General features: G+C 48.4%; 1 protein-coding gene across 3 annotated transcripts in view; it reads right to left on the minus strand.

Annotated features, from left to right (window-relative positions):
- The window catches only part of LOC106580333 (oxysterol-binding protein 2), an 89,005-nt gene that overhangs the window by 32,068 nt on the left and 41,309 nt on the right, over positions 1 to 15,628 (minus strand). Inside the window, exon 1 of one of the 3 annotated variants that reach the window (XM_045703158.1) lies at positions 13,800 to 14,337. The exons of the other annotated variants lie outside the window; for them this stretch is intronic. Coding sequence (XP_045559114.1) covers positions 13,800 to 13,992 — 193 coding nt within the window. The 5' untranslated portion in view covers positions 13,993 to 14,337. Of the gene's footprint in view, positions 1 to 13,799; positions 14,338 to 15,628 lie in introns of those variants that run through there. 3 annotated transcript variants of the gene reach the window in all.

Raw genomic sequence — 15,628 nt, forward strand, 5'->3', positions numbered from 1 at the left:
CTGACTAGGTGAAGTAATGCGTGAGCGTGCTGAATGGCCACGCTGTGTGCAGGAGCACAGAGACACAAAACTGTCCAGCCAGAGGAAAAGACAAAAGCAGGCAGAGCTTCCGTAGAAAGTCCAGCCCTGCACAAACAGAGATGGGAGCCCAGAATGACCCTCCCCATGACCATCTCCCAGACCTGGAATTGAATTATAATTAGAGCAGTTAGGCTCAGTTAGTGCAGGAGGCACCACAGAGAGAGAGGGGGAACAGTAGAACTGTTTGGCGAGGCACGGTGTCACTCACCGCCTTCTATAGGATGTATACTAACTAGTAGTGGCCTATAGGACACATTAGGGTAGAGCAGAGACATATAGAGGAGAGGAAGCATGGCAGAGGCATCCCCCAGGATCATTAATAGAACCTCCAGAACCCAACTCTGCAACCCAAGAGGGACTGCCCTATGCAACCCTCCAACACCATCCCATCCTCCTCTCTTTATGTAGCAGCAAGGTATGCCTTGGCACTTGGCATGGCATGGCATGGCTGCCACTACAGCAATGCCGCTCATCCTGATCCACAGTGTTAAAGTCATCCACATTCAGTTAACTGCCAAAATAATGGAAACACTTGAGTAAATAGGGATACAAAGTATATTGAAAGCAGGTGCTTCACTACAGGTGTGGTTCCTGAGTTAATTAAACAATTAACATCCCATCATGCTTAGGGTTATGTATAAAATGCTGGGTAGGCCATTATTTTGGCTACAATGCCCCCATCCATAGAGCACAAGTGCTCACTGAATGGTTTGGTCACTGAATGGTTTGATGAGCATGAAAACGATGTAAACTATATGCCATGGCCGTCTCAGTCACCAGATGTCAACCCAATTAAACACTTATGGGAGATTCTGGAGCGACGCCTGAGACAGGATTTTCCACAACCACTAACAAAACACCAAATCATGGAATTTCTTATGGAAGAATCCCTCCAATGAGTTCCATGCCAAGGTGCATTGAAGCTGTTCAGGTGGTTCGTAGTGCCCAATGCCCTATTAACAGACTTTATGTCGGTGTTTCCTTTATTTTGGCAGTTACAGACTGAAATTACAGCTGAGCGAAGCAGGCAGGGTAACGTCAGGACATCCCAAGATGAGAGGCCTAAGTGGGGCTGCAGGGAAGGAATAAATAGACCAGCAGGCAGGAACAGGATATGGCCAGGGTATGATCAGACTGGGCTTAAACTGTTTATGAGGAGAAAATAAATGTATTAAGTCTGTATTAAGTTTTAACTGTCCATGTTGCTATACAGATATCATTTTAGGCCAGGGCTACCGAAATTGTTGCTTTGCCGTGATTGGTTGTAGGTCTCTGATAGGCCTCTACTATTGGCTGACATAGCCTATATCACTCACTAAAGGAGGCGATAGAGAATGAGTTTGGGACAGGTAGTTGAGGCAGGTAAATTGTAGAAGTTTAGAGCGGAGGTAGAGTAAAGGAACTCTGCAGCAAAGCCCTGCTCTCATTATTCACAACTCACTGCCAAGGAGTTCACCAGCCAAGTGATGGCACTTAAAAATAAACTGTCACATGCACCAAGGACTATGCCTATGTGTTTAATGGATAATCTGCTTACAGCAGGTTGTCTGCATAACTAATTGCCATTCCGGCACCTCCGGGCCCCCGGCATGCAGTCTCTGAATCCATAACAAAGTCAAACCACCCTACCATCATCAGTACACTCACCTCATAGCTAATGGGGAGGCTGCTGCCTGCTGGGAACACAAACACTGCTTTCATGGGGTGAAATCGCAGAGGGGAGGAGTACTGGTATTCTTTGGATAATAAGAGCTAGGACATTAGGATGTGGAGAAACTAAAGCTGGAATGTTTTTAGCTGTTACACAGAAGGGGACTTCGTTTGGTAGTGAGCCAGAGGTGAAGTTGTCATGATGATCATCTATCAAACATACAGAGGAAATGAAATGAAATATAAAACAAAGGAAAGGCATTTCAAACAACATTAGATTACAGGATATGAGTGGCTGATCAGTGAACCAATCAGAAATACAAGACACATGGCACGGCTAGCAGCCCCAGGGTACACAGAGAGTTGTGTGGGGGGTTAATGGTAATCTTCTGCAGGTAATGAGGAGCTGTGCTGTGATGGTGCAGTGTACTGCTACACCCAGTGTCGTGCTCAGCCCCCCCCACCCCTCGGAATGCACAGGACAACGGATGTGGTGGGATGGCTCTCCTTAGCAAGGTCGACGACACAGAGTGAGAGAATCGATAATCACATGAGTCACGACTCAAGGGCGACGTGTCATCCTCCTCCCCACACCTCAGAGAACACCTATTACAGAGACCAATAGAAAGCTGAGGCTCCCTCTACTGCTCTGATTTTATGCCTCAATTTCAGCCGATCTTGATGTCTATGATCTTCCTGTAAAAAAACCTAGTTGTTACACGTCAAGTAAACCCACTACTAAATGTACAATAACCTCTACCTTCCACATCCTTCTTAGCATGCAAACCGCTAATTTCTCACGTCTGGTCTGACAGAGAGCGAGAAAGAAAGAGAGAGAGAGAGAGAGAGAGAGAGAGAGAGAGAGAGAGAGAGAGAGAGAGAGAGAGAGAGAGAGAAAAAGAGAGAGAGATTGAGTAATTAGGAGAGCAGTGCAGTACTACTAAACTGACAGACCCAGTCTCCAGCTCTTCCTGAGGATGTGCTGTCAGATCAGTGGTCTGGCTCAGGGTACATCCACGAGCATGGAGATCTGCTCTACCCCAGGAGCACGCATGGAGTCATGCAGGAAGCCTGTCTCTGTGTGTTAACACTGACATTCACACACCAAACAGACAGAGGGAAGACAGCTGTACTTTAGTCTCTGGGTGGCCTAGACATAGAATGATGGGATAATGATGAGGTAATAACGAGATAATTTTTAACAGTTCATCATAATAAATAATGTGAAGAATCACATCCTCACTGCATAAATCATATAATGGCTCATGTGTTTATAAGATACAGTACCAAATACCATTTTAAGTGACCCTAATCAGTAATCAATGCATTGTTTTGCAGAGAACCCATTACAATTAGTGGCAGGAGCATTGGGCCAGTAACCAAAAGGTTGCTGGTTCGAGCCGACAAGCTGAAAATCTGTCAATGTGCCATTGAGCAAGACACTTAACCCTAATTGCTATTGTAAGTCGATCTGGATAAGAGCTTCTGCTAAATGACTAAAATGTAAAAATGTAAATGATCCCACTTCAGAAATCCTATCAGATCCCATCTCCGCTCAGCTCCATATACAGTATATACCAAGTACAGTCTCAAGCTATTCTACCTCATCCAGCTCAGCTCCATATACAGTATATACCAAGTACAGTCTCAAGCTATTCTACCTCATCCAGCTCAGCTCCATATACAGTATATACCAAGTACAGTCTCAAGCTATTCTACCACATCCAGCTCAGCTCCATATACAGTATATACCAAGTACAGTCTCAAGCTATTCTACCACATCCAGCTCAGCTCCATATACAGTATATACCAAGTACAGTCTCAAGCTATTCTACCTCATCCAGCTCAGCTCCATATACAGTATATACCAAGTACAGACTCAAGCTATTCTACCACATCCAGCTCAGCTCCATATACAGTATATACCAAGTACAGACTCAAGCTATTCTACCACATCCAGCTCAGCTCCATATACAGTATATACCAAGTACAGAATCAAGCTATTCTACCTCATCCAGCTCAGCTCCATATACAGTATATACCAAGTACAGAATCAAGCTATTCTACCACATCCAGCTCAGCTCCATATACAGTATATACCAAGTACAGTCTCAAGCTATTCTACCTCATCCAGCTCAGCTCCATATACAGTATATACCAAGTACAGTCTCAAGCTATTCTACCTCATCCAGCTCAGCTCCATATACAGTATATACCAAGTACAGTCTCAAGCTATTCTACCTCATCCAGCTCAGCTCCATATACAGTATATACCAAGTACAGTCTCAAGCTATTCTACCACATCCAGCTCAGCTCCATATACAGTATATACCAAGTACAGTCTCAAGCTATTCTACCACATCCAGCTCAGCTCCATATACAGTATATACCAAGTACAGTCTCAAGCTATTCTACCTCATCCAGCTCAGCTCCATATACAGTATATACCAAGTACAGACTCAAGCTATTCTACCACATCCAGCTCAGCTCCATATACAGTATATACCAAGTACAGACTCAAGCTATTCTACCACATCCAGCTCAGCTCCATATACAGTATATACCAAGTACAGAATCAAGCTATTCTACCTCATCCAGCTCAGCTCCATATACAGTATATACCAAGTACAGAATCAAGCTATTCTACCACATCCAGCTCAGCTCCATATACAGTATATACCAAGTACAGTCTCAAGCTATTCTACCTCATCCAGCTCAGCTCCATATACAGTATATACCAAGTACAGACTCAAGCTATTCTACCACATCCAGCTCAGCTCCATATACAGTATATACCAAGTACAGTCTCAAGCTATTCTACCACATCCAGCTCAGCTCCATATACAGTATATACCAAGTACAGAAAATAAAGCTGAACTGAATTTTTAGGTGCATGTTTTCTTCTCTGATTTAGTAAAAAATATCTGAAGTCTCAAGCTATTCTACCTCATCCAGCTCAGCTCCATATACAGTATATACCAAGTACAGACTCAAGCTATTCTACCTCATCCAGCTCAGCTCCATATACAGTATATACCAAGTACAGACTCAAGCTATTCTACCACATCCAGCTCAGCTCCATATACAGTATATACCAAGTACAGAATCAAGCTATTCTACCTCATCCAGCTCAGCTCCATATACAGTATATACCAAGTACAGAATCAAGCTATTCTACCTCATCCAGCTCAGCTCCATATACAGTATATACCAAGTACAGACTCAAGCTATTCTACCTCATCCAGCTCAGCTCACATCCCAAACCACACGCACACCTGAGGTTAAAGGAGGCCATGGATGGAGAAATGGTGCATTGGTAGGTAATACATAACTACCCATGAAATCTGGAGAGTAGGTTATATTTAGTAGTACCGACGGACTAGTATGTACTTGTGTGTCTGTCTGTTTTTAGAGTAGTCAGATTCATCAAGGAGAAGAGAGACACAGGGAGCTGAGCGAGGGAGTTTGAGAGAAAGAGAATAGAGAGAGAGAGACTAGATAGACGAGAGGATAGAGGAGAGAGGAGAAAGGAGAGAGAGGAGAAAGGAGAGAGAGGACAGAGGAGAGAGAGGACAGAGAGGACAGAGAGGACAGAGGAGAGAGAGAGGACAGAGGAGAGAGAGAGAGGACAGAGGAGAGAGAGAGAGGACAGAGGAGAGAGAGAGGATAGAGGGGAGAGAGGACAGAGGGGAGAGAGGACAGAGGGGAGAGAGGACAGAGGAGAGAGAGGACAGAGGAGAGAGAGGACAGAGCAGAGAGAGGAAAGAGGGACGAGAGGATAGTGGAGAGAGAGGATAGAGGGGAGAGAGGATAGAGGGGAGAGAGGATAGATGACAGAGGAGAGAGAGGAGAGGGGAGAGGATAGAGGGGAGAGAGGATAGAGGAGAGAGAGGATAGAGAGGGTAGAGGGGAGAGGGGAGAGGGGAGAGAGGATAGAGGAGAGAAAGGATAGAGGGGAGAGAGGATAGAGGGGAGAGGATAGAGGAGAGAGGATAGAGGAGAGAGAGGATATACGGGAGATGACAGAGGAGAGAGAGGATAGAGGGGAGAGGATAGAGGAGAGAGAGGATAGAGGAGTGAGAATAGAGAGGATAGAGAGGGTAGAGGGGAGAGGGGAGAGAGAGGGTAGAGGGGAGAGAGGGTAGGGGGGAGAGATGATAGAGGGGAGAGATGATAGAGGGGAGAGATGATAGAGGGGAGAGATGATAGAGAGGATAGAGGGGAGAAAGGATAGAGGGGAGAGAGGATAGAGGGGAGAGAGGATAGGGGGGAGATGACAGAGGGGAGAGAGGATAGAGGGGAGAGAGGAGAGAGAGGGGAGAGGATAGAGGATAGAGGGGAGAGAGGATAGAGGGGAGAGAGGATAGAGGGGAGAGAGGATAGAGGAGAGAGAGGAGAGAGGGGAGAGGATAGAGGAGAGAGAGGATATACGGGAGATGACAGAGGAGAGAGAGGATAGAGAAGAGAGGATAGAGGGGAGAGAGGGGAGAGGATAGAGGATAGAGGATAGAGGGTAGAGATGATAGAGGGGAGAGAGGATAGAGGATATAGAGGGGAGAGGATAGAGGGGAGAGGATAGATAGAGGGGAGAGATGATAGAGGGGAGAGATGATAAGGGGGGGAGGATAGAGGGGAGAGATGCTAGAGGGGAGAAAGGATACAGGGGAGAAAGGATAGAGGGGAGAAAGGATATAGGGGAGATGACAGAGGAGAGAGAGGATAGAGGGGAGAGAGGATAGAGGGGAGAGAGGATAGGGGGGAGATGACAGAGGGGAGAGAGGATAGAGGGGAGAGAGGAGAGAGAGGGGAGAGGATAGAGGATAGAGGGGAGAGAGGATAGAGGGGAGAGAGGATAGAGGGGAGAGAGGATAGAGGAGAGAGAGGAGAGAGGGGAGAGGATAGAGGAGAGAGAGGATATACGGGAGATGACAGAGGAGAGAGAGGATAGAGAAGAGAGGATAGAGGGGAGAGAGGGGAGAGGATAGAGGATAGAGGGTAGAGATGATAGAGGGGAGAGAGGATAGAGGATATAGAGGGGAGAGGATAGAGGGGAGAGGATAGATAGAGGGGAGAGATGATAGAGGGGAGAGATGATAAGGGGGGGAGGATAGAGGGGAGAGATGCTAGAGGGGAGAAAGGATACAGGGGAGAAAGGGAGAGGGGATAGAGGATAGAGAGGAGAGAGGATAGGGGGGAGATGACAGAGGGGAGAGAGGATAGAGGGGAGAGAGGGGAGAGGGGAGAGATGATAGAGGGGAGAGGAGAGAGAGGATATAGGGGAGATGACAGAGGAGAGAGAGGATAGAGGGGAGAGAGGATAGAGGGGAGAGAGAATAGAGGGGAGAGAGGATAGAGGGGAGAGGGGAGAGAGGATAGAGAGGAGAGAGGATAGAGAGGAGAGAGGAGAGAGAGGATAGAGGAGAGAGAGGACAGAGGGGAGAGAGGATAGAGGGGAGAGGAGATAGAGGGGAGAGAGGATAGAGGGGAGAGAGGATAGGGGGGAGATGACAGAGGGGAGAGAGGATAGAGGGGAGATGACAGAGGAGAGAGAGGATAGAGGGGAGAGAGGATAGAGGAGAGAGAGGACAGAGGAGAGAGAGGATAGAGAGGATAGAGGAGAGAGAGGGGAGAGGATAGAGGAGAGAGGAGAGAGAGGATAGAGGGGAGAGGATAGAGGAGAGAGGAGAGAGAGGATAGAGAGGATAGAGGAGAGAGAGGGGAGAGGATAGAGGAGAGAGAGGATAGAGGGGAGAGGATAGAGGAGAGAGGATAGAGGGGAGAGGATAGAGGGGAGAGGATAGAGGAGAGAGAGGATATAGGGGAGATGACAGAGGAGAGAGAGGATAGAGGGGAGAGAGGATAGAGGGGAGAGAGGATAGAGGGGAGAGAGGATAGAGGGGAGAGAGGGGAGAGGATAGAGGATAGAGAGGATAGAGGGGAGAGAGGATAGGGGGAGATGACAGAGGGGAGAGAGGATAGAGGAGAGAGGATAGAGGATAGAGGATAGAGAGGATAGAGTGGAGAGGATAGAGGAGCGAGATGATATAGGGGAGATGACAGAGGAGAGAGAGGATAGAGGGGAGAGAGGATAGAGGAGAGAGAGGCTAGAGAGGGTAGAGGGGAGAGAGGATAGGGGGGAGAGATGATAGAGGGGAGAGAGGATAGAGGGGAGAGAGGATAGAGGGGAGAGAGGATAGAGGGGAGAGAGGATAGAGGGGAGATGACAGAGGGGAGAGAGGATAGAGGGGAGAGAGGATAGGGGGAGAGATGATAGAGGGGAGAGGGGATAGAGGATAGAGAGGAGAGAGGATAGGGGGAGATGACAGAGGGGAGAGAGGATAGGGGGGAGAGATGATAGAGGGGAGAGAGGATAGAGGGGAGAGAGGGGAGAGGGGAGAGACGATAGAGGGGAGAGGAGAGAGAGGATATATGGGAGATGACAGAGGAGAGAGAGGATAGAGGGGAGAGAGGATAGAGGGGAGAGAGGATAGAGGGGAGAGGGGAGAGAGGATAGAGAGGAGAGAGGATAGAGAGGAGAGAGGAGAGAGAGGACAGAGGGGAGAGAGGATAGAGGGGAGAGGGGATAGAGGGGAGAGGAGATAGAGGGGAGAGGGGATAGAGGGGAGAGGAGATAGAGGGGAGAGAGGATAGAGGGGAGAGAGGATAGGGGGGAGATGACAGAGGAGAGAGAGGATAGAGGGGAGAGAGGATAGAGGAGAGAGAGGACAGAGGAGAGAGAGGATAGAGAGGATAGAGGAGAGAGAGGGGAGAGGATAGAGGAGAGAGGAGAGAGAGGATAGAGGGGAGAGGATAGAGGAGAGAGGAGAGAGGATAGAGGGGAGAGGGGATAGAGGGAGAGAGGATAGAGGGGAGAGAGGATAGAGGGGAGAGAGGGGAGAGGATAGAGGGGAGAGAGGATAGGGGGAGATGACAGAGGGGAGAGAGGATAGAGAGGATAGAGGGGAGAGAGGATAGAGGAGAGAGGATAGAGGAGAGAGGATAGAGGGGAGATGACAGAGGAGAGAGAGAGGACAGAGGGGAGAGAGGATAGAGGAGAGAGAGGTATAGCAGAGATGACAGAGGAGAGAGAGGATAGAGGGGAGAGAGGATAGAGAGGATAGAGGGGAGAGAGGGGAGAGGATAGAGGATAGAGAGGATAGAGGGGAGAGAGGATAGGGGGGGAGAGAGGATAGAGGGGAGAGGATAGAGGAGAGAGGAGAGAGGATAGAGGGGAGAGGGGATAGAGGGGAGAGAGGATAGAGGGGAGAGAGGATAGAGGGGAGAGAGGGAGAGGATAGAGGGGAGAGAGGATAGGGGGAGATGACAGAGGGGAGAGAGGATAGAGAGGATAGAGGGGAGAGAGGATAGAGGAGAGAGGATAGAGGAGAGAGGATAGAGGGGAGATGACAGAGGAGAGAGAGGACAGAGGGGAGAGAGGATAGAGGAGAGAGAGGATATAGCAGAGATGACAGAGGAGAGAGAGGATAGAGGGGAGAGAGGATAGAGAGGATAGAGGGGAGAGAGGGGAGAGGATAGAGGATAGAGAGGATAGAGGGGAGAGAGGATAGGGGGGAGATGACAGAGGGGAGAGAGGATAGAGAGGATAGAGGGGAGAGAGGATAGAGGAGAGAGGATAGAGGAGAGAGGATAGAGAGGATAGAGTGGAGAGGATAGAGGAGCGAGATGATATAGGGGAGATGACAGAGGAGAGAGAGGATAGAGGGGAGAGAGGATAGAGGGGAGAGAGGATAGAGAGGATAGAGGATATAGGGGAGAGATGATAGAGGGGAGAAAGGATACAGGGGAGATGACAGAGGAGAGAGAGGAGAGAGGGGAGAGAGGATAGAGGGGAGAGAGGATAGAAGGGAGAGGATAGAGGGGAGAGAAGATAGAGGGGAGAGATGATAGAGGATAAAGGGGAGAGATGATAGAGGGGAGAGATGATAGAGGATAAAGGGGAGAGATGATAGAGAGGAGAGAGGGGAGAGAGGATAGAGGAGAGAGAGTGTGAGCGGTGTGTCCTGGGCCAGGAGAGGGACGAGAGTGTAATCCTGAGCAGTAATTGCTAACTGGCTGCTGGGCTCCCCTGAGATGCATCAAGTGAAGACAAATGGAGGAGACGGCAGGTTAAACCCAGTAACACAGCGCCCGGCTCAAAGCAACCAAATTAGGAACTGTGCAGAGCAACCCATCACTGTCCCCCCAACCTCCGCAGTACACTTCTACTAGAATATTCAACACTATATAAGAACAAACCAAGGGGCCACGTAACTCACATTTTACCAGAAAGCAAAAGATCAGCTTTCAATGAAAACAAATGTAAAATGTAATTGTAAAAAAGTGCTGAAAAGGGATCTGAAATAAATCCATATGAATATTTATTAGACAGAGGGCCGATATGATATTTCCTGCCTGGCGCTGTAAAGACTCCTATACAAGGAGGGGACATTTTAGAGAGCCAATATATGGATTGATCTACAGCACATTCAGGTTCTGTCCCAAATGGCACCCTATACCCTATATAGTGCACTCCTTTTGATCACTCAATCAATCAATCAATCAATCAATCAATCAATCAAATGTATTTATAAAAGCCTTTTTTTACATCAGGGCCCTCTCAGTGAAATTGCCCTCTGCTCTCCCTCCCTCTCTACAGGCATGGACATTCATTTGTGTTCCTCCTCTAAAGTACGGGGGGAAAAATGTATGAAATGTATGCAATGTAAGTCGCTCTGGATAAGAGCGTCTGCTAAATGACTAAAATGTCAAATGTAAATGAAAAATCAGCACCTCAGTGGCACCTCCTCGTCCTTGTGAGAGGGCATGCTGGGAAGGGAAAGTGTGGGAGACTGGCCTGGGAACCCACAGTGGTGCTGTAGGGTTCTGCAGCAGGCATGATGGCAGGGTTAATGAGATATAGCCATTCAAGAGGCCAGAAGGAAATTTCATGCAACGACTGTAGATGACGGTCAGTTACACTGAAACAGTCTGTACTGAGTTCTACATGGTTTTATCTGAGAGTAGTAGGGCCAGGACCATATCAGTATCGTGGCAAGGATGTAACTTCTTTAGGAAAACAGCCCTAATGCTGGAAACAAACATCATTATGTTGTCATTCAGTCACATTTCCTTTCCAAGCTATAGCTGAATATTTTACATACAGCAGGTTTTTAAAGGACCAAGAGTTTAGTCTGCTTAGTGTTTTCAGTTATGCTATGGAAAACATATTGCAATACTGGCAGGGGGGAAAGTAGATTCATTTCTTACCAGTATGGCGTACCCCCACTATTTATTTTGCCGGCACACCATACCGGACCACCTTACTTTCAACCTTGGATACTGGTATCGTCACAGCCCTAGTAAGTAGCCTTGGATACTGGTATCGTCACAGCCCTAGTAAGTAGCCTTGGATACTGGTATCGTCACAGCCCTAGTAAGTAGCCTTGGATACTGGTATCGTCACAGCCCTAGTAAGTAGCCTTGGAAACTGGTATCGTCACAGCCCTAGTAAGTAGCCTTGGAAACTGGTATCGTCACAGCCCTAGTAAGTAGCCTTGGAAACTGGTATCGTCACAGCCCTAGTAAGTAGCCTTGGATACTGGTATCGTCACAGCCCTAGTAAGTAGCCTTGGATACTGGTATCGTCACAGCCCTAGTAAGTAGCCTTGGATACTGGTATCGTCACAGCCCTAGTAAGTAGCCTTGGATACTGGTATCGTCACAGCCCTAGTAAGTAGCCTTGGATACTGGTATCGTCACAGCCCTAGTAAGTAGCCTTGGAAACTGGTATCGTCACAGCCCTAGTAAGTAGCCTTGGAAACTGGTATCGTCACAGCCCTAGTAAGTAGCCTTGGAAACTGGTATCGTCACAGCCCTAGTAAGTAGCCTTGGAAACTGGTATCGTCAAAGCCCTAGTAAGTAGCCTTGGATACTGGTATCGTCACAGCCCTAGTAAGTAGCCTTGGATACTGGTATCGTCACAGCCCTAGTAAGTAGCCTTGGAAACTGGTATCGTCACAGCCCTAGTAAGTAGCCTTGGATACTGGTATCGTCACAGCCCTAGTAAGTAGCCTTGGATACTGGTATCGTCACAGCCCTAGTAAGTAGCCTTGTGCAAGCTGGAACAGCTCATAGGAGCAGGAGACTATCTCCTTACCGGTACGGTAAGACTAGACAAGATGCTCGTCTGTGTGCGTGATAGACTAGACAAGATGCTCGTCTGTGTGCGTGATAGACTAGACAAGATGCTCGTCTATGTGCGTGATAGACTAGACAATATGCTCGTCTGTGTGCGTGATAGACTAGACAAGATGCTCGTCTGTGTGCGTGATAGACTAGACAAGATGCTAGTCTGTGTGTGTGATAGACTAGACAAGATGCTAGTCTATGTGTGTGATAGACTAGACAAGATGCTAGTCTATGTGTGTGATAGACTAGACAAGATGCTAGTCTATGTGTGTGATAGACTAGACAAGATGCTAGTCTATCGGAGGGCCTTAACCCCAATCTACCTCCTTAATGCTGAGTGACAAGCAGAGACGCATCAGGTCCCATTTTTACAGTCTTTGGGGGGAAAAAACTGTGTGTGTGTGTGTGTGTGTGTGTGTGTGTGTGTGTGTGTGTGTGTGTGTGTGTGTGTGTGTGTGTGTGAGAGGGATAGAGTGAGAGAGAGGGGGATGGAGGGATGGAGAGAGAGAGAGAAAACATGGTCATTGTGCAGTAGAGTCTACGGCAGGGGTAGTTTGGCTACCCTGGTCCTGGAGGGCCGCAAGCACTTCATGTTTTAGATTTAACTGACCTGGAAGACCAGGTGTGCGGAATTAGGCAATCATTGAACTGATCAATTAGCCCAGTTGGAACAAAATCCGGCAGTACCTGCGGCACTCCAGAACAGCATTGCCTACCCCTGCTTTACGGTATAAGAGACTGACCAATCAAAGGACCAAATTATGACAATAAAAAATACAAACTTTAACTTTCAACCACAGCTCAACTCACTCAACACACAAACTGTATAGTCCATGAATGGGTTCATCCCCATCCCCATCACCTCACCTCACATACCATGCTTGGTTAGTTACACAGGCCTGCACCAACAGTCACACATACCATGCTTGGTTAGTTACACAGGCCTGCACCAACAGTCACACATACCATGCTTGGTTAGTTACACAGGCCTGCACCAACAGTCACACATACCATGCTTGGTTAGTTACACAGGCCTGCATCAACAGTCACACATACCATGCTTGGTTAGTTACACAGGCCCACTCTGACACACAGCTGGAGTTCCCCAAATAAAGTTTCAAAACTAAGAACCAAATCTAACCTTGGACTGATAAACTGCTGTTAGAAATGTGTAATCCCCTAACAGAAACATAATGTAAATCAATTGCATATTCACAGGGTGATAAAGTAGACTAATTTATAAAACTTACACCCAGAAAATAAATATAAAAGTAACCCAAAGTAGATTTATGCTGGTACAGTAACTACAGTGCAGTATCACACACTGCATTGAACTGCATAAGTGTGGTCATCATCTCCATGACTCTGCGGAGAGGGGCTCTAGGACCCAGGGAGCCGCCAGAGCTAGCATCTTTACAATCCTCAATGTCATCATCATATGTGGACTACTGCTACTATTAACACTCTACTCGCATACTGTACATGCACAGACAACTATGGCATGCAGATATACATAGCTAGGGGCTAGCTAGCATGTTGCAAGTTCCATAACTTCTACGTGCAAACACAAAGTGAAGCAGCCGGAAGACAGAGGGAGTGAATGGGAGAGAGAGAGAGGAAGGGAGAGGAGGAAGAGAGGAAGGGAGAGGAGGAAGAGAGGGAGGGAGAGGAGGAAGAGAGGGAGGGAGGGAAAGGAGTGGGAGGGGAGGCTGCGTCCCCATGAACGCAGGTCCACCCATCTCAACTCTGCTGCTGCTGTGGATGGTCCAAAGCACTAACGCCGGCCAGGCTGCAGTCGGACCCAGGCAGCACCGAATAGAGCCAAAAGCCAGAAAGCGCCGGTGCGATATAGAGAGATGGATGGATAAATGGATGGATACCTCCGAGACATACGAGGTGGAGGAGGTGGCAGGCCGAAGTTTTCCTCCGGGGTGGTGTGAGAGGAGTGTGGAGGCTGTCTCCTCCTGAGGCTGAGCTGTAGCTGCTGTACTGACCCTGGTTCAGTTTACTGAGGCAGCCCGAGTTGCAGAAGGAGCGGACCGTCCCTGGTTCCCAGCAGCCCCGGCCCTTCATCCCCCTCTCTCTCCTCTCTGCTCTGCAGGCCCGGCGCTCCCCGAGACGCGACACTACCCTGGGCCGCTACATCATCCTGGCGCGGGGGGGCGGAGGCAGCAGCGATTGTCCTTATTCAGCATTGCAGCGGGCACACACACTGCTCACACACACATTCACACGCCCGCACGCTATGACAACGGAAGTGAGGCAGGCGCTCCCCTCTTGCATTCGTGTTCTCTCCCTCTCCTAGCTTCGGCTCTTCTTCTCTGAAACGCTTTCCCTCTCACACACGCTCACGCTGCACACACACACTCAGAGCACAGCACATTTACAATTCTCCTCCACATGCTTCTCTCAATGCAGTGCAGAGTGGAAAGGAGGGAAGGAGGGAGGGAGGGCGAGGCAGAGAGGAGATAGATGACTGCTGAGACCTATAGAACCTAGACCAGAATGCATTACTACTTCCCCACTGCCATAGCCCCCCTCCCTCCCGCTGCTTGCCTTCCCTGCTTGACGGCATAAATCAATAGTTAACGGCTTCACTGCTGCACAGATTACAGTGAGCATTAGGGACAGTGCTTCACAGATCACAAAACTAGCACGGTGTGCAAGTGTGTGAGGGATACAATATGATACTGGTGTTAACCTCATGTGGAAACTACAGTCAAGGACATACAGGTCAAACAATCCGTCATCTCTTTGCGGTCTTCAATAAAATATCTATCTAGCGAACACCTCTCTGCTATTCTCTCTGCCTCTTTCCCACGACCAGTAAAGCTTCCCTGTAGAGACCAACAGTAGCGATCAGGCCACTGCGCAATTCTGACCCCCTCTAAAAGGCCAAGGTCAATGCAGAGATGTGATAGCAGAGATATACTACTGTTACTGCGGCTCTTCTCCTCAGCAGCATGCACTGCTCTGCTGCACCCACAGCACAGTGTTCAGAAGGGGGGAGGTGATCATTTTAATACGGCTGCCAAGGGTTCATGCAGTGTACTGCATTTGCATTCCAAGGTGACCTTAACCGCCCACAAAGCTTTCTGGCTCCCTCTGTGTGCGCGCGCACCTGCACACACCTTGAGAAAGGGGAACAGTCTCACACACACATGTATACCAACAATAAATAGGCTGTTCTCTGATCATATCCTCTGTTACCCTCTATAGGCTCATAACAGCAGCTAATGGCGTCGCTGTCCGAATGAGCTGATGTTTAGCGTCGCAATTCGTATACACATTGGAGCATGGCAACAGAGACAGTTTATTTATAGTGATCCACTTGAATTCTGCTCAAGCTGCTGCTGATGCTGACGCCTCTGGGAAGGACACACCATGACAATGTGTTTGTATTGTCGGCAGCTGTATGAGCTGTCATTAACCATGTCATGGTTCCAGGGGTGCAACTTTCATTGGGGACGGGGGTGGACATGTCCCCCTGACATTCTGAAATTGCATTTTTGTCATTGGAATGTAATACAAAACACGGCAAGAGTGTGCTTTAGGACCAGGCGGACGCCTCCGAGCAGTTGGGTAGGCTGATTGGAGTGTTTAGCCGACTGGATTTACAGTGGTTCTTTGTTTAAAAGTTGTGTCGTACTGCAACACAGCTTGCGGGCTGCCGGAGACTTCTACGGCACGTTATTTAAGTGTCAGCCAT

This window comes from Salmo salar, chromosome ssa20 (genome assembly GCF_905237065.1).
Source record: "Salmo salar chromosome ssa20, Ssal_v3.1, whole genome shotgun sequence".
In the NCBI taxonomy this organism is placed as follows: domain Eukaryota; kingdom Metazoa; phylum Chordata; class Actinopteri; order Salmoniformes; family Salmonidae; genus Salmo; species Salmo salar.